The 20,328-nt window shown below is 37.2% G+C and overlaps 1 protein-coding gene across 5 annotated transcripts in view; it reads left to right on the top strand.

Moving 5' to 3' along the window:
- The window catches only part of OLA1 (Obg like ATPase 1), a 220,717-nt gene that overhangs the window by 162,537 nt on the left and 37,852 nt on the right, over positions 1-20,328 (top strand). Inside the window, exons 10-13 of one of the 5 annotated variants that reach the window (XR_013828788.1) lie at positions 1,056-1,178; positions 4,481-4,622; positions 7,605-7,714; positions 9,485-9,616. Coding sequence is in view for 3 of the 5 variants with exons in the window: in XM_079924677.1 (XP_079780803.1) it covers positions 1,056-1,178; positions 4,481-4,582 (225 nt within the window). In the remaining 2 variants the exon portion in view is untranslated. Of the gene's footprint in view, positions 1-1,055; positions 1,179-4,480; positions 5,350-7,604; positions 7,757-9,484; positions 9,617-20,328 lie in introns of those variants that run through there. The other 4 variants (XM_079924677.1, XR_013828787.1, XM_079924678.1 and 1 more) reach the window with 4 other exon arrangements.

Genomic DNA, 20,328 nt, shown 5'->3' with positions numbered 1-20,328 from the left:
CTTTCCTTTGTAAAAAAAAATGTTTGATTGACTTAAAACTAAGGTCCTTTTTTATAGACTTACAAAATAATGTCAAAGCAAATCCAGGTTGGTAAACAAATTGCCAGGGTTTATTTTTACTATATATTTTAAAGCCTTAAAACTTCCAAACTTAAGTATGTACAGCAGGAAAGATAACATATTCTGGGCTTGAAAATATGAAAGCTGGTTTATTTTAAGACTGATTGTAAGTATCCATGATTTAATGTGCTAAGATATTTAGTCAGGTAAGCATCAGTGAGTAGCCATATTAACCCAATACATCTTTTATTGTAAAAACTGTGCTTTATAGTGTCAGACTCCTTACCACTTTAACATGCTTTATTAAGCAGCCTTTAGGTCACCCATTATTTCTCAAATTTCTTTCCATGGTTGTGTGTGTCTGGAATGTACGTCCTTGTAATTTAACATATGGGGTAATTATAAGACATTTCTCTTCCTGTATCAACTTGAATTTTCCTTTATGATGGTTAGAGGCAGGGTGTATTATGTAAAGTGTTCAAAATTCTATTAAAATTTTATGAGGATTTTAAAATTATTTGCTGAACATATATTGTATGATTTGTTGGAAATATCTTAAAAATATCCCTTTATATATTGATTTTTATATGTTCTTTAGATGAGCTGAAATTTTCAAGGCTTTTTATCTTTTTGAAACCTTTGATAATTCAACTTGAAAGCTATTTAAAATCCTTACTTTTTTCCACTGTGAAGAATAGAAAATCGAAATGCAACCTACGCCGAAACCAGACCACTGCATCTAAATCGATAAATCCGTGGATGACTATTAGGAAAAACAAAGCTACACTTCTTTAATATCTACTGATCTGTCTGTGCTAAATCTGCTGCACAGATAGTGCCCAGTGTTGAAAATGTTCTAATTGTATATCTGACATCTTAACTGATATTAAACTAAGTTTAAGTTGAGTCCAACAGCAGATCAGAGAAAAGAAACTCTACGCTTTCAGTCAGTCATCTTAAATGCAATTAGTTTTCTCTGGTCTTTCTATTCAAAGAAAGGGACGAAGGCTCCTCAAGCTGCAGGAAAGATTCACACAGATTTTGAAAAAGGATTCATTATGGCTGAAGTAATGAAATACGAAGATTTTAAAGAGGAAGGTTCTGAAAATGCGGTCAAGGTAAGGAATTATTTTCTAGTTTCACACTTTATAATTTTTGCTAATATGAAGATACTCAGGATTAAAATGAATAACTGTCTTTTAAACTGTGTGTCAGCATTAGTTTTACTATCAACTGATTGAAGAGCTGTAGATGTTTACATGCTTTTTAGACAATTTTTTAAATGTGTAAATTGTCAGTAATTTTGTGGTGTTTTTCTAAAACAAAAAAAATTTTTAAAGCTAGCTTTAAGTAGTTATAAATAATTTCAAAGAATTTGTTCACTGATGACCAATGAAAAATTATACTTTTTATATTTGATAGGTGAAATAGAAGTAGTATGTATATGTTTAACATTAATTCAAAGAAAGCAATATAAATTTAGTTAAATAAAACCTGTTCTTGCTGAACTTCATGGTTGTACGTTTTTTTTTAAAGATCTTTGGGAACTTGATTTGCTTTCTCAACACTAGAGGGCAGGTCCAAAATTGTGCTTTATTTTAGCTAATTAAGTATAATTTGATTTGCATCCACTAATAGTGAAGCTGTGTTATACATGAGTAATAAATGATTTCTTTTAATGTAAATTCTGTTGCAGACTTGATTTTGTTTGACTTTATTAGGTTTACTTAGCAAAGTCCAGGGGGTATGTCATCTCTCATCAATAAATAGATAGGTCAAGGGATTAAACTAACGTTGTAAAAAGGTTTCTTTATCATTAACTTAATTTGTTATTTGAAGACTACTGTAGAAAACGTTAAAGAATTTAAAGAGGTCTCTTGTGTTTACTATTTCATAATTTCAAAGGAATGCAAAAAAGTTTATTTCAAGTTTAGTTTATTCTCACTGTTATCATTGGAAAGATCATACTGAACAGCAGGACTATAATAGAATTGTTGGAACCCCAGGAAGAGAAGGGAAAAATCTTGGTATAATTGGTTCAGTGTGGAATGAGAGCTATTTTGTTTTTTAAAAAGGAATGAAAGAAGTTACAATTTACAACTAAACAAAGTCATTAACTTTCCAATAGTGTCATCTGTGTCGATAGATAAATATGCAAATATAATGTATTAAGATTGGACTTTGTCAAGAATACTAATTAGACTTGAAAAATCTCAGATTATTTTTCAACATGCTACATGATGCTGGCATATATTTTTTTCATAAAGATGATTAAAATAAGGATATTTTTCTATTACTAGAATTCAGAAATCAGCTGCTTCTTTTTTATACTCTCAGGGGATAAGCCTGTTTTACCAACCCTTAATAGATGTCTATGTTGTAATAAACTTGAAGATATATAAATTGTGAATACTTCCTTTAACAATACAGGGAAATTTTTTAATATACAATAAAATAATATTGCCTACTTGTAGAAATGCTTAACACTAACTGGGAGCTTTTATACAATAAATTGGAAAAGATTGACCTCTGGCTTTTCAGCTTAGAATACCATGATGTATTTTATGTGGTTTTTAATCTCCAAAACTAACATTTTGAAATTTGAACTCCAAATAAAATGAAGCATTTATGAATTTCTTTTATTCAACAAATACTTACTTGCACATTATCAAGTAGATTTTAGGTTTGAGAGCAAGATTGTGTATATGTGTATGTATGTATATGTATTTCGAACACCAGTACAGCATAACTAATTTAATGCCAGTGTTGTGAACTATATACTGAATAGCTCTGTGTGGGCTTTGTAGTCTACAGGGATATCACATTATTAGCAATCATATCTGCTTAGGCAAAGCTGGCTTCTACAGATGGCTGCTTTCAAGTGCAAATGAACTGGTTAGACGTGTCTTGTTTAATACATACTCAAGATTCACAAATGGGTATTGATTTTTTTTTTCAACCAGTGTTTCTGATAGCAGTGGAAATGGATTAAATGGTCTCTAGAGAATTTAAAGGAACACTGTCACCTTTAATTAGTAGTAAACTTGAGTGATAACAAAGTATATAAACTTACATTAATATGTCATGTCAATATGTATTTGATTTAAGTTGTCTATATAGTTTTATAACATTGGACTTTAGATTCTCAAAACAAGTAGCATATGGCCTTCCATACATCACAGCTTTACAAAAATCATGTGTGTGTGTGTGTATGCCTTTTAGAATGTTAGGGTATACTGGCTTTTTAAAAATTAGCTTCATTTTTAAAAACACTTATTACTAGGTGTTTTTTAATATGTGGTCTAGATAATTGAAATATGCTTACTAGGGCTCTATGACCTGGTTTGTTGATTTTAACCTCAGATGTATGATCTTCCTTAGTCTTGTTTCTAATTAGTATAATTGCATTTGACTTTGAACATTCTTATCAATATCTTCGAAGGGAAGTACTAATCTGTTGGGCAAGGTTTCATGTTCTCAGTAAATTCCAACAGAAGTAAAATACTTTTGAGAATTTTTTCCAAAAGCTCATCAAGTCCTCAATGTTGAGTGGTCAGTGTGGGGTCATGTGGGACTGGGTTGGTTGTGTGCAGTGTTAAGTGAGAATATGTAGATGTTGAAGAGCCTGTTGTGCTGAGGATGAAGTGTGTGTGCTGTGCCACGGGGTGAACCTGGGTCTCTGTAACTGCCGCTTGTTTATGTTAGAATTACCGGAGGATTGCTGTCTTGATCTACATGCCAGCGGGTGGAATCAGTTGCTTTGCTGACTAATTTACAAGTGGAAAGTATATCTGTCTTTGCAGTTCCAACCTATTAGAGTCTGCTTATAACTAGGGCCATTAGTCAGTAAACTTCTTTGTGTTCAATTCTAGTATACACCACTATGTATTGTCATTGTCAAGATCAAATTAAAAACTACAAAGAAATAGTTTAAAATCTGTACATGACAATTGATAATGGTTTTCTTTGTAGCAAGCTGTCTTTTTGGCATCACCAGTATCACCAAAGAATTTCTTTAAGCAAATAAAGCAGCTTTAACCTAGTTATATAATCTTTTTTCCTGCCTGGTTTGATCTGTTTGTTACAGTGACTTGCCGGATGTTTGCAGACACATCAGAAATGTACCATAAACACCATGTAATGAAACTTAATGATATTGGTATAATTACATTTATGTACCAACAATTTAGTGGAGAATACATTATGATTATGTATGTATGGAAAATCTAGTGCTGCCCAAATCAGGAGTACTTTGCTCCTCTCCAAGTCTAGTCTTGAACTGTGTGCCTTCCTGTATTTCTTTTTTTTTTTCCTTTAATATGACCCAAGAAGTATAATACTTTTTGTGTGTGTTCCTACCATTTACCTTATATATTTAATTGTAAAAAAAACTCATTTCCTCTGTGTTTCCTGTTTACAGGCTGCTGGAAAGTACAGACAACAAGGCAGAAATTATATTGTTGAAGATGGAGATATTATCTTCTTCAAATTTAATACACCTCAGCAACCGAAGAAGAAATAAATTTTAGCCATCACTCAGATAAACGTACAACTTCCAAAAGGCATATACTTTTTTTTTTAATTAAAATTTCTGAAAACTGAAAGGGCAAATAAAGTTGGGGGGATGGGAATCTTCTACAAACAGAATTATTTTTATTTGTTTTAAAATTAAAATACTGTGTACCTCCAATGAAGTGCAAGTTCACTAAATGTGAACAGCTTTGCTTTTCACGTGATTAAGACCCTACTCCAAATTGTAGAAGCTTTTCAGGAACCATATTACTCTCATGATACTTCATTAATCTCCATCATGTGTGCCAAGCCTGACACATTTGACAGTGAGGACAATGTGGCTTGCTCCGTTTTGAATCTACAGATAATGCATGTTTTACAGTACTCCAGATGTCTACACTCAATAAAACATTTGACAAAACCAGCCTTGGTGTGTTTGGGGATGTCTGTATTGACTGACTGTGGTGTGCTGAATGCGATACGGCACCTGGCGGTGGCTGATTACAGAATTTTAAGGCGTGTGTATGACACAGCAACTAGCTTGTGGGGCAGCTGCAATTGTATCTTAAAAGTGGGTCTTTCATAGGAATCAGAAGAATAGTATACCAGGGATTTGTCTCAAGAAAGTTAATTAATTTGTAGATGGACATTTATAAAAAGATGATGGTAATGATATTACAGAGGATATAACATAGGTGACTGTGACCAAAAAGAAAATAATGCTGGAAAAAAATTCTGCTTCAAAAATTAAAGGATTTTTGTTGTTGTTGCTGTTGTTCTGACCATACTGAATAGAATGTTCATTTTTAATCATTCCTTTGAAATTATGAAATTATTGTGAAAACTAACCCTTTCATATCTGGTGGGTTATATTTTTGTTTCAATTCAGTAGTGAGTGTAAAAAGTTCATTACTAAAAAGGTTAGACCTTGAAAATTACAAAACTTCTTAAATACTTGCTATTAAAATATGTTAAGACCAGTTGAAATTTTAGTATGTATAAGTTAAGCACTTTCTAAAATTGTAGCAGAAAGTTCTGAAAGAAAATAATGATAAAATAGTTATCTGGAGATCATTTGCCGCTTAGCCGCCTTCTTTTATGATGACAGTCTTAGAGTTTCCTCCTCCCTGAGCCCTCCCATTCTCTCCCATTTCACACTCCTGCAAGACTGCCCTTGTCCCCATCCATGGCCCTTTTGTGCTCCTCTGTGATCAGAAGACCATTGCAGTGGAGTGCAGACTCCCACCTAGGCCAGCCCTTGCCTCTCTACTGTGTTACTTTGTTACACTAAAGATAAGGAAGTTTTAAAACACACACACATAAATTTAGCATTGAAAGTTACTTAATGTAGCACAAAAAGCAAGAAAAGAAATGATTTTAAAGGCAATTTGCTATACAGAGGAAAGGTTGTTTAAAGAGGATTCAATTGAGTAATGAATACAGTTTAGAAGCTCTTTAGTGAGTATGTTGTTTTTGAGAATCAAATAGTGATATTCTTTTGCTAACATAAAAATTAGTAAACTTCAGCAGGGAAATAAGAATAAAATGAAGTGAAAAGTTGTTTTTTTATTTTTTAAGAACTGAGTAAAACATAAATGAAACTCAGGTACAGGTGCAGTTAACCAAGTTTGCAGTGAAAATTCCTGTTATATTTCTATACTGGAGGAATGTAGAGATTAGTGGCTTGTTAGGGGTGTCAGCAGTATAAGAAAAAAGCCAATCTCTTGCTTTTGAGTCCTTTCCAAAGTAAATTGCATAGACTTCTTAAAGAAGTTTGGAATCTCATTAAAAATCCTTTAAGATTGTGTAATTTTACTTTCTCTAATTTCTAATGTGATAATTGCATATTGTAGAACAGAACCATTAATAAGAGAAAGGAATTAGTTTTGAGGTAACTGCCTTCATTAGGGGCTGAAATTAAATGCTAAAGATGTTTAATTTGGTTAGAAGTTCTGTAACATTCTATATATGTATACAAATTTGTATATCAACAAAAGTTGAGAATTCCAAGAACTTTTGCATATAGATAACTGGGTATATGCCTATTTCTTCATGTTTTCCCTCCTTTAATATTAGTGATAGTTAATGTATTTTTAGGATAATAAGTGAACATTTTTCACCTAGCTGTAGATCCATCTTAATCAGATTTTTAGTTAAGAGAAATTTTATTTGAAAAAAGTCCGTGATAGCATTTTAGTTTAGTTTTATCATATTACCTTCATAACTTCACTTTGGGCATGGCTCAGGTCAGAACCCCCCAAAAAGCACAAATGCTTTTATCGTTAACATATTTGTGTGAAGCTTCTGTTCACTTATAATCTGCCAGCCCCATTTGGAGAGTAAATTTTCTAACTCGTGATTAATCAGTTTTCCTGCATCAAAATCCAGATTGATGTTTATCTCTAGTTGTCTCTTAGTATTATTTTCTCAAAGCTCCTTTGTAACATCTCTGTCCCCTCTGATTCAAAGTCAGAGACAGAAAATCTCTTCATTTCCTGTCCCTTATATTTTTCTGATGAGTCTACACGTAATGGTCTTTTGTTACTTTGCCAGAGACTTCAGAAATGTTGGTTCTAACAGCACAGAACATTAACTCGGAAAACTGATCTCATTTTAAGCTTGTAAAAATACACGATTGTGATAGAATAAAAGAGCTAGGCTTGACTTTTGAGTGACTTTGTCTCTGAACTAATTTGGGGCCTCATATAAAAACTGACAGTTCTTGGTTTGCCTTCATGGTCTGTGAATATCCTGAGCCACTTGTAAATTAGTATCTCAGTGGAAAGCCCCATGATGCAATTAGGAGGTATAAAAAAGAGGGGACTCACTTGACCACCATCACCCCCCCGACCCCGCCCCACCCCACCCCGGGTAGCACTTACAAGAGTTCTCAAACCACCTATCCGATCTGGTCCTTGGCTTTACATGTCTAGGGACTTGATTTTTTAAGCTCAGCTGATGCTGTATGTGACATTTTCCAAATTCTATGAGTCTAATTTATAAACTAGAATGCCAATTTCTTTTGTTTACAGTAAAAGATGTTCCAGATATATAAATAAGAAATGGTAGTGAAGGCCCATACTCAGGAGGCCAGGGTTTGACTCCTGACGACACCACTTCCTAGTTGTGTGACCTCAGTTAGGTAAGTTACTTGACTACTCTGAGCCTGTTTCTTCTGCTATAGAATGGGGATAATGGACCACCCTCATGGGGTTGTTGTGAGGATTAAGTGAATTTGTATATGTATAAGCATACCTCAGAGATATTGCGGGTTCCAGACCACTGCAATAAAGCTAATATCTCAAGAAAGCGAGTCATACAAATTTTTCATTTCCCAGTGCATATGAAAGTTGTTTACATTATAGTCCATTAAGTGTGCAATAGCATTTCGTCTGAAAAAGCAATGTACATACCTTAATTTAAAAATACTTTATTGCTAAAAAATGCTAGCCATCATCTGGGCCTTCAGTAAGTTGTAATATTTTGCAATAGTAACATCAAAGATCACTCATTACAGATCACCATAATAAATATAATAACGAAAAAGTTTGATATATTGCAAGAATTACCAAAATGTGACACAGACACACAAAGTGAGCAAACGCTGTTGGGAAAATGGCACCGATAGACTTGCTCGACACAGGGTTGCCACAAACCTTCAATTTCTAAAAAACACAGTATCCATAAAGCACAATAAAGTGAGATATGCCGATAAAAAGCTAAAACTGCTTAGTAACTACTAAGTACTTAGCCAATGTTAACAATTCTTTTAATTTATATTCTTTTAACGTATATTTGGAGTGGTCCCTTCTAGCATCTGTATCCATTCACGAGGCAAAACTATAGTATGAACAGTAAATTGCTTGGTGAATGTAAAATTAAAAGAGAGAAATGTAAATGTTCATTAGGAAATCACTTCCAGGACTTCTAGTGGTTGTCCCCAATTGAGGATACTTCTGTCTACTTGATCATTAGGTCATTTTATTAGTCCTGCCTCTGTATGGTCACAGTAAAAAGATGGGAACAAATAATTATGATATTTCTTCTAAAGACACATAAAAATGGGAGATAATAGGGGGATTTACTCTCTTAGCATCATAGACCTCCAAGCTCTAGGGTGTGCAACAAAGTTCTTAATGAAACATGAAAAAAACTCACGTCACATGAGTTGGAATGCTCAGATCCAGCTGTTCCTTTGACTTATGCTTCCCAGCCCAGAGAGTGGTTTATTTTGATACCATTCCCGGGGAGCACTTCTGTATCTGCTTTCTTATATGGATAGCAGAGTTGCTTTCATGCTTTGGCAAGCAACCAAGGAGGGAAGAACCTGTCATAAGGGGCCTGTGTATGTGGCTTGCATTTGAGGGCCCACAGAGTCCATCCAGTAAGGTCAGAGCAGTCTCTTGCCACAGGAGTTGGGGAGAGAAAGGTAAATAATGATATGTTCAGTTCTTGCACTCTCCTTCAGGTCTTCATGCAAATTGCATTTTTTTCTGATGAAATAAACCATCTTGGTTGCCTTAGAGTATAAGGAGTAGATCTCATCTTCAGTTAATTAAGTTTCAGTCACATTTTCCTAGTTGTCTTAATATTGTTTCATAAAACACTTTACTCTCCAGATCATGACTATAAACTATTTGTTTGAAAAAGGTTATTTGCCAATTATTTCATCCATCCTATGTTGATTTTACCCTGAGAAAATGACATTATACGAGAGTATGCTAGTTTTCTACCAGAATGCGTTCTTCTTTCTTCATAGTTTAAATAGAGTATAGCTGGACACCTGGCTGTCCTGCTGCAGACTCTGTGCAGCTAGGTGTAGGTTCCATGACTAAGTTCTTGTCAGTGGAATGTGAATGAAGGCCTTAAAACCTTGAATATGTGCTCACCTCAGGAGCTACTTTCCTTCCAGGGAACCCCTTGTTAATAATGCAAACAAGGACACCTTAGGGCACAGCGGAGCAACAGTATAACAGAAAGCTGCATCTCTGAAGGACTCTGGCGAGCAGAGCGCCCAGGAACCTGACCGCTTCCCTTGGGACTGGTATGTGAAAGAGAAACTGCAGGGTTCTTTAAGCTACTGTATTTGAGCTACCATATTTCTGTTGTAGCAGCCTAGCTTTTTACCCTAGCAGATATAGACATTTTCTGTTCTTGTCTCCATTATACCTTCTTTGGAGTTTATACCTTCTGTGTTATGAGCACAGCTTTTATTGGGTGGAAAGAGCTAATCCAATCTGGATCAGGTACCACTTCCACTGCTTCCGCAAATTACTCCTCCTGTCTTACATTCTTCACACGTATATTGAAGATCATAGACTAAATGGCCTAGTATGAAAGGACTAAAGAGCATTCCAGATATACAATAGCCACACAATAAATGTAAATTCCAGATTGTTCCCTTTAACATCACCCAAAAGTAAGCGCTCCTAATAGGCCCAATCCTTATGTACCACACTCAAGAAAACTATAGAGCATGTTTTTCTGGGGTTATTTAAATACCTGTGCTGTAGAAGAAATATTAATATTTTAACGTTGCTAAAGAATATTCCAAAAGAGGAAATAGTTGAATTGAGGGATAAATGTTGACATTTTGCTAATAACATGCCAGGACCTCATATAAATCATTGAATTCCGAGACTGAAAATGTCATTTCTTGCTTAACCTATCCTATAAATAAGAAGTAACTGAGGGGACCTTCCTAGTGGTCCAGTGGTTAAGACTCCACGCTCCCAATGCAGGGGACCTGGGTTCGGTCCCTGGTCAGGGAACTAGATCCCGCATGCTGCAATGAAGATCCCGCATGCTGCAACGAAGATCCCACGTGCTGCAACTAAGACCCAGCACAGCCAAATAAATAGTTAAAAAAAAAAAGAAAAAAGTGAGGAGCAGAAAGATTAAGATTAACCATAATGACAAGTCATAAAATAATAAACTGTTGCAAAGTTTAATTGATAAAGTTGTTATTTGGAAGTTGAAATTAATTTTCACACGGCAAATGGTTATTACATTTTCAGAGTAGCCACAAAATCCTATTCAACACAGTGTAACTGAAATACTGTAGGGGGTTTTGGACAGCCAAGGGAAAAGAAAGGGTAAGGAAATCCAAACACCTCAACTTGGCAATTGAGGCCATTGATGATCTGGCCACAGCCTATTTCTCTCTCATTATTCCTTTTTTTGGTAAAGGCACAAGGAAATTAAATCCCTTAACCAATTACACAGCTCATTATTTTCTCTGTCCAAAAAAAAAAAAAAAAAAAAGATGATTGTTCATAATTTTTAAACCAGTACAGTAGAGCATTATTTGCATTGAATGACCCATTTTGGCCTTAATGAATAGAAACAAGTTTGGGAGGGTAGAATGAAAATCCTGCCAGCCTGAATCATATAAACGCAAAAGGTTTCAGCAATCCATGATTTTCCCATTAATCCAGCCTAGGATATCCACGAGCGGTTTCTAAAAATAAATAAATGATTAGGGATGAGTAGAGATGAGAGAATACCTAACAGACCCTTGTGAAGCCTCTATTCACCTTACCCTCTTCTTCAAATTATTGTTACCATGAGAATCATAAAGGAGTATTTATCCTAAATAAGTGAAGAATGTGGAAATTTAAAGAAAAAAAGGCAGTTTAAAAAGTATTCTACTTGGGACTTCCCTGGCGGTCCAGTGGTTAAGACTCAGCACTTCCACTGCAGGGGGCCCGGGTTCAATCCCTGGTCAGAGAACTAAGATCCTGCGTGTGCTGCACAGCAAGAAAAGAAGTATCCTATTCAGTGAAAATGTGCTGTCCCTCTCTACTTGCTAAGGTGGAGGACATGCTCTATGCTTTTATTTGGGGAACAGTTACTCAGATGTACATATATGTAAATTTTCATCCAGCTGTACAGTCAAGACTTGAGTCCTTTACTGTATATAAGTTATACCTCAATTTAAAAAAAAAAAGAAATGCATCCCTCAATTAAATGATTGGTTGGTACGGCCCTTATGCCCAAAGTGCAATATTGAGTGTTCGTAAAGTGCTTATATACTTAAAATTTTTAAAGATGTTGGCTAGTGATAATATCAGTATATAAACCACAGACCAAAAAAGTTTGTTAATGCTTAAGACGGACACATTTCACAATTGAACAGGAGGTATTATTTCAGAAACTATGATAAAAGACTCATTCCCACAGATGAGAAGGTAAATGATTTTCTGTGGTCAAAATTGAAATCCATGTCAGCTGTAATAAGATTCAATTGTAATAGCAAAAACAATTGGAACAATTTAAATATTCATCAATATAGGAAAATGGTGAAACGAACTATAATACATCCATAGAAAAGACTACCTTCGGCCATTAAAAAGAATAAAGTACATCAATATGAGCAGCATAGAAAGATTTCTTATTCATTTTGCTTTGTGAAAAAGTAAGTTGCAGAACAATATGCATAGTATGGTCACAGAGGTACCCTCAGTTAACTGTTTGGTGTGTATCCTTCCAAATAGTTATTGTTGTACTTACATATATGTATACCTCTACATACGTTTTTACATAAATGGGATTATAATCATTATGCAATGTTTTCACTTAAATAACTGAATTAAAGATTTGAAGGTAATGTAAAAAATGCATCTAGAATTACATCATATTTGAGAACTTTCATGTATTCCTTTAAGCGAAGACTTGAAGAATGAAAAGTATGCAGCCATCAAAACAAGTAGGGTGGGGCTTCCCTGGTGGCGCAGTGGTTGAGAGTCCGCCTGCCGATGCAGGGGACATGGGTTCATGCCCCGGTCCAGGAAGATCCCACATGCCGCGGAGCGGCTGGGCCCGTGAGCCATGGCTGCTGAACCTGTGCGTCCGAAGCTTGTGCTCCGCAACGGGAGAGGCCACAACAGTGAGAGGCCCGCGTACTGCAAAAAAACAAAAACAAAACAAGTAGGGTACAAGATTCCCAGGCAGAAGGAACAGCAAATGCAGAGGTTGTGAGGCAGGAAAGGACCTGGTGTTTTGGAGGAACAGGAAGCTGGAGTGGCTAAAGTGTAATAAGTAAAAGGTTCTTGGTTATGCAGGATCTTGCATGCATGAGAAAGTTCTGGCATCTTATTCTGACTTAAATAGATAATCACTAAAGAGTTTTAAACGAGAGACATGCAGTCTGATTCATATTTTTAAAAATCACCTGGGACAGCTACATGTAAAAGAATGAAATTAGAACCCTCCCTAACACCATACACAAAAATAAACTCAAAATGGATTAATGGTCTGAATGTAAGGCCAGACACTATAAAACTCTTGAGGAAAACATAGGCAGAACACTCTTTGACATAAGTCACAGCAAGATCTTCTTTGACCCACCTCCTAGAGTAATGAAGATAAAAACAGAAATAAACAAATAAGACCTAATTAAACTTAAAAGCTTTTGCAAAGCAAAGGAAACCATAAGCAAGACGAAAAGACAACCCTCAAAATGGGAGAAAATATTTGCAAATGAAGCAACTGACAAAGGATTAATCTCCAAAATATACAAACAGCTCATGCAGCTCAATATCAAAAAAATAAACAACCCAATCAAAAAATGGGCAGGAGACCTAAATAGACATTTCTACAAAGAAGACATACGGATGGCTAACAAACACATGAAAAGATGTTCCACATCACTAATTATTAGAGAAATGCAAACCAAAACTACAATGAGGGGACTTCCCTGGTGATCCAGTGGTTAAGAATCCACCTTCCAATGAAGAGGACATGGGTTCAATCCCTGGTCAAGGAACTAAGATCCCACATGCCATGGGGCAACTAAGCCTGTGTGCTGCAACTACTGAGCCTGTGCGCTCTGGCCCACGCACCACAACTAGGGAGAAGCCTGCATGCCTCAACTAGAGAAGCCCGCACACCACAACAAGGAGCCCACGCACCGCAATGAAAGATCCCACATGCCTCAGCAAGGATCCCGTGTGCCGCAACTAAGACCCAATGCAGCCAAAAAAATAAGGAAAATAAGTTTTTAAAATGTTAAAAAAAATCAACCTAAAAATTACTAATAAGATGGTTTCAATTTTTTCTTTCATATTGTTTTCAAAATTTGAAGTGTATTTTATACCTACAACACTTCAATTTAAACCTGCCACATTCCCAGTGTTCAGCAGCCACATGTGCCTTAGTGGCTACTGTAGTGGATAGCACAGGTCTAGGGCTTTGCCCTTCCTCCTAAGGAATTTAGCCAAAACTCTCATCCCCACCTGATTTCAACAGAGCACATAAAAACCCACTTTGCTCAGACCGGTTGTGTTTTCATTTAAGGCTGAATAGAAAAAGTATATGATAAATCTTCATTCCTGCTTTTTTTTTTTTTTTTTGAAGAAAAGAGGGTGAGGGGGCTCACTGACTGTAGAGGATACATGGGAGAGATCAGTTACAAGAGGTACCAATGAAGTTGACTCTAGACTTGAACTATGAAGAAATGGAGAGACGTAACTTGATTCGACCTGCTTACTGGAGGAAGAGCTCACAAGACGTACTGATGGAATGGATGAGAGGTGGGGAGGGAAGAATCAAGAATGACTCCTAGGTTTTTAGCCTGAGCAGGTAGATGCATGATGGTGCCACTTCCTGAGATGGGAAAGACCTGGGGGAGGAGCAGGTACAGGATGTGTGGGGGGCATGGGGATCAAGAATCTGTTTTGAATGTAGGTGACACTGCCCAACTTGAAGACTTACTATAAAGCTACCATGATCAAAACAGTGTGGTATTGGTGAACGAATAGACAAATAGATGAATGAAACAGAATGGAGAGCACAGAATAAATACAGTCAACTGACCATTGACAAAGGAGCCAAGGCAATACAATGGAGCAAAGATTTTCAAAAAATTTTCAAACAAATGATGCTGGAACCAGTGACGGCCACATACAAAGAATGGATCCCTACACAGAATTATACCCTTCACAAAAAGTAATCCAAAATGGATCACAGACCTAAATGTAAAATGCAAAACTATAAAAATGCTAGAAGATAACATAGGAGAAAATCTAGATCACCTTGGATACAGTGATGACTTTTTAGATGCAACACCAAAGATAATCCATAAAAGAATTGATAAGCTGGACTGCATTAAAATTTAAAACTTATGCTCTGTAAAAGACACTGTCAAGAGAATGAGAAGACAAGCCACAGACTGGGAGAAAATATTTGCAGAAGACATATGTGATAAAGAACTGTTACCCAAAACATAAAAAGAACTCTTAAAACTCAACAATAAGAAAAACAGCCCAATTAAAAAATGTTTTAAAGGTAGGTTCAAGATGGGTAGATATGAAGTTGGCCACTAGCTACAAGTATCTGAAGCTCAGAGGAAAGTTTGAGGCAGCAGATATATAAATTTAGAGTCATCACTATATGGATGGCATTTAAAACCTGGGGACTAGAGTAGATCACCCAGATTACATAGAGTGTATAGAAAGAGAAGAGGAGAGGACCAAGAATGAGTCTGGTCAGAGGTCAAGGAAAGGAGCAGAGATCAGCAAAACAGACTCGAAGAAGCGACTAATGAAGTAGGAAGAAAACAAGGGGGTATGGTCAGAGCAGCCAGGAGAAGGCAGAGTTCCAAAAGAAAGCAAATGCTGCTGAGCAGTTGGGAAAAAATGCTGGTTGACAAGTTGTTTCATTTGAAAGCAAGTTTGAATTACTCTTTTGAGAAGTTTTTCCACAAAGGAGACAAGAGAAACGGGGTAGAGGCTGGAGGCTTTTTTGGTTGGTTGGTTGTTGGTAGGTTTTTTCATTTTGTTTTGGTTTTGTGTGATGGAAAATGCTAGAGCATGTCTGGGTGTTGATAGGTATGCTCCTGGAGAGGAGAGTTTGAGGCTGATGAGGTAAGAGAGAAAGGAGAGGACAGAAGAAGTGTAGTTTTGAGAAGCTATGGGGTGGGGGGGTTCCATCTGGAACCCAGGTGGAAGGACTGGCCTTTAGTAGATGCAGGAATGCTTCTTCCACTGGCATAGAAGAGAAGACAGTGAGAACATGAGTAGAGATGTAGCTTGTTTTCCCAGTGATGTTTAAATCAAAGCCATAGCAGAGGGTGTATGAAGAGAGTAGGTTTGAAGGGTTAGTAGAAGCTTTTCCACAGCTCTCTTCAACTTGCCTTTTTGATTTTGTTTCTTTCTTTTTTTTTTTAAACCAAGTTTCCATGGGCTAGCACAGAATCCTGGAAGCCTCCATTTATTAACCTTTTATTTATTGGATCATGAAGTGGAGGAGCACTTGGGGTTAGTATCAGAGGGGACAGTGTACCAGCTGAGTGTCAGTCCTGGGGGAACGGGTACCTTCTCACTCCTTGTGAGCCTGCCCTTTACCTTGTTCCAGGAAATAGAAAATACCAGCATTTAAGGTAATCTCTCATGAGGCTCTGCATTTTATCTTTCTATTTTGTGGTAAAATTCCTCACTTCTTTCTCTTGTGAGGCCTGCCCAGTCTAAGCAGTTTCTGTTTAGGGTAACTACCCTCTTCAAAAAAGTTTGTCTCAGTAGAGAATAGCAGTCGCAGCTGCTGCTACAGTGATATAAATAAGAGTGTGGGGAGTGTACAGTTCCTAGCCTTTCATTTCAGTCCTTTGAAATCTCATGACAGTGCAGACCAGAGAGTACCTCTTGGACTTTTGTGACTCTTGCCTGAGTGGATTAACTAACCCTGTTTACTAATCTTTCAGCCCCCTCTTTTTTTTTTTTTTTTTTTTTTTTTGCGGTACGCGGACCTCTCACTGCTGTGGCCTCTCCCATTGCGGAGCACAGGCTCCGGACATGCAGGCTCAGCGGTCGTGGCTCACGGGCCCAGCCGCTCCGCAGCATGTGGGATCTTCCCGGACCAGGGCACGAACCCGCGTCCCCTGCATCAGCAGGGGGACCCTCAACCACTGCGCCACCAGGGAAGCCCCTTTCAGCCCCCTCTTGAAGACCCTCATCTTTAGAATCCACTGCTCTCGTTACTTTGAACAAAGCCTCCAGTTTGCTGCTCTTCTGATCACAGCATGAGAGCAAGCATATTTGCTTTGGTCAAATTTTGTGTGTAAGTGATTTCAGCCATTTGGCTTATTGTATTTGTATCATTTGGGGGTGAATTCCAGGGACCTCAGGACATCATTCCTGTTTTTACTTGAAAATAGATGTAATGAAGAACTGTATTAGATTTGGCCAAGTTTTATTTCCGAGGAAGGAGCCTGTCTTGTGGTTTAACTCATCCAAAGGTGCATCTGATGTCTGGTTTGACTAACATCTTTACTCAGTTTAAACAGTGTAACAAAGGAAAGATCTATTTCCTTTCTTATGCATGCCTTGAATAGTGATGCCCAGCTCAGACATTAGAACCAAAGTCCCACCTTTTACCTGCTAATGCCTTCAAATCTCACAAACACTGTTGATTATTTACCCGTAACCATTTCTCATACCCAGCACACCCCCTTTTCCTTGCAACAAAATCTTTTTTTTTTTAACATCTTTATTGGAGTATATTGCTTTACAGTGGTGTGTTGCAACAAAATCTTAATTTTGTTCAACAGACAGTAAGTGTGCCTAGCTCCAGGAAGTACATTATTATTGGTCTAAATTCACCATGTCATCTCGTTTCTCCTCTGCCAGGGTTAGGGATAGGCAGGTGATCCAGTTCTGGCCTGTGAAATGTAAAGAAGTCTGGGGAGGGGCATGACAGAGCTTTGGGGGAAAAATTCCTCCCTGATAAAAAGAGGGAGACAAGAAGCCATTGTCACTCTCTTTTCTTTCCTGCTACCAGGGACTTGGGATGAATTCCAAGGCCCTCTGTATATCATTCCTTTGTTATCTGAAAATCGATTTAATAAAGAACTGTGTTTGGAGTTGTGGAAAAGGAAAGCCAAGAGATGGGCAAAGAAGCATCCCTAACTGTTAGCCAATCTTGGGTCAGCCTCCCTCCAGATTCTTGTTTTGTGCAAGAATTAAATGCTCTCGTTGTTTAAGCCACTTTTAGTTGAGTATTCTGTTACTTGCAGCTAAAAGCCTTCAGACACATCTGACTTCACAGAACTTACTGTGCTTCACAGAGCATCTTTAACACTCTTTATCCTGACTGAACAAAAACAATTCCCCATCTTCTACTTGGCTGTTAAACCATGGTTCCTGAGTAGCTTATTAAATATAGTTGAAGATCCAAGAGTATTATAAAAAGCAAAGTGTTTTAATTCTTCTGATTTTTCTAATGTACTTTGGCCAAGTGGAATAATATAAATAAAATGATTTTTCATTAACTGATCTATAGAAGAAAGAATGTCAGTATTCCCAAATAGCCATTTTAGAGTTTTCTTCTTTTTTTTTCCTCAGTGTAATCACTATATATTTTTTAATTTTATTTTTATTGGTATATAGTTTTACAGTGTTGTGTTAGTTTCTACTGTACAGCAAGAGATAATTGGATAAAGAAGATGTGATACATATATACAATGGAATATTTCTCAGCCATAGAAAGGAACAAAATTGGGTCATTTGTAGAGACGTGGATGGACCTAGAGACTGTCATACAGAGTGAAGTAAGTCAGAAAGAGAAAAACAAATATCGTATATTAACGCATATATATGGAATCTAGAAAAATGGTACAGATGAACCTGTTTGCAAGGCAGAAATAGAGACACAGACGTAGAGAACAAACGTATGGACACCAAGGGGGGAAAGGAGGGGTGGGATGAATTGGGAGATTGGGATTGACATATATACGCTAACTAATATGTATAAAATAGAGTTTTCTTCTTTAAAGTGTTTTTCAGGCTTTCTGGTTCAGAATTTGAGTTCTTTTCATTTTTATTTTTTTTATTTTGGCTGTGTTGGATCTTCATTGCTGCACGCGGGCTTTCTCTAGTCATGGCGAGTGGGGGCTACTCTTTGTTGCGGTGTGCGGGCTCCTCATTGTGGTGGCTTCTCTTGTTGTGGAGCACAGGCTCTAAGCGCACAGGCTTCAGTAGTTGTGGCACACGGGCTCAGTAGCTGTGGCTTGTGGGCTCTAGAGTGCCGGCTCAGTAGTTGTGGCGCACGGGCTTAGTTGCTCCGTGGCATGTGGGATCTTCCCGGCCCAGGGATTGAACCCATGTCCCCTGCATTGGTAGGCAGATTCTTAACCACTGTGCCACCAGGGAAGCCAGAATTTGAGTTCTTAATTGAGCCAGCCTTTGGAAATTATTGGAAATCAACCATAAACAGCCTCTGCTATTGCCTAAGGCAGTCACTATGGGTTTATTATTATTATTGCTATAAAAGCTCACCTGTGTTATTAAAACCCAAAATATTCTTCATTCTTTATGGCTTGGCATTTTTAACCTTATTTGTCCATAACTTTAGCACTTTATCCACTTTTTATTACTAGAGACTTAAATTTGTTCTGCATTTAATATTCTTATCACAGTTTTTCTCCTTTCCAGTCAGTCCATTCATATCTTTATACCTTTTGTCCCTGAAAATGTGGGAATATGGCCAAATCTCATTTTGGGGACGGCTGGGTCAAATCGAAGATGATGATACTGTCATTTATAATTAACTACCAAAAGTACATCTCCAGTTTACCAGGTTTTCTGTTTTCCATATCTTTACCTGAGAGTACCATTGAGGTGTTTGGGTTAAAACCAGCTCCAGGAAATTGACATTTTGTAATAAACAAAAACAGTCATAAACTAACATTTCTCAGAGCCTGAAACAAACCATGCAACAAGCCTGGAAGGAATAAGCACAATCTTCTCTTCATTCAGAGTTTTAGCTTTTATGTTGGCCAAGTCGGATTTAGTTACTGACAGTAGGTACAAGCTTCTTTTCTAACTAAATGAATTGGGGTGAAAGTGGGGGAGAGGGGAGGGAAGAGTGACAAAACTACAGTGACCAAGTTAGGACATAAGTGCTTAGTAAACTCAGTGAAGAATTTGTAGGCCAATGCACATTTCCACAAGTGGTTTGTGGAACTTATTTTCAAATTCCATGTAGAGTGCTGATTGCATCAAGCAAGATGAATAATTTATCTCCTGCATCACTGGAGCAATGACTGTAAACTTGTTCAGTAAATTCAACAAGCATGTATGAGCCAGGCTTGTGCCAGCTAGTAAGGACTATCACCCTTTTGAAACCTAGACCCATGGAGGAGGGGTTTTAAGGTTGTCTTGGTTGTACCCACAGGATTTTAATTTATGGAGATGACTGAGAGGCTAATGCCATTGAAAGAAGATTGTGATTACTTACATTTCCCAAGAGAAGGGAGCTTGCCATACCATGCAGGGCCTCATGGGGAAGCACCAGGTTTGGTCAGAAGGCAGAAGCAGCAAAGGGAAAACATGGCCCAGACTTTTATTGTTTTCCTCGGGAAAAGCAAAGCAAGGCAGGGAAAATAGCTTAGGATTGGCTAGTTTAAATAACGTTGGCAAGCTCTGGGCTATAGGGATGGTGTCTGGTTTTGTGCTACTTAGCTCTGGTGATTAGGGGAGAGGAATGTTGGGTTGGTGTGTGAGAGTTAAATAAAGGAGGTGGTTGGGAGTGTGGACTCATGATTGTTTAGAGGCCTTGTAATATGATTTTTGTGCATCCACAAAAGCTAGCTCACAGGGGAGATGTCAACAATGGTGGCCATCGGTTTGGCCCTGTGAATAATGAATGCCAACTAGACAAATATAGAATCTAAGAAAACACAGAACAAAAATCCACATGATCAGGTATTCTCAGTGCAAATCAATCCTCTTACATAAAAACATAATTTAGAAACTATACTAC

The sequence above is a fragment of the Stenella coeruleoalba genome, assembly GCF_951394435.1.
Source record: "Stenella coeruleoalba genome assembly, chromosome: 6".
Taxonomy (NCBI): domain Eukaryota; kingdom Metazoa; phylum Chordata; class Mammalia; order Artiodactyla; family Delphinidae; genus Stenella; species Stenella coeruleoalba.
The sequence above is the reverse complement of the archived record's forward strand: the minus strand, read 5'-3'. Positions and strand labels throughout refer to the sequence as shown.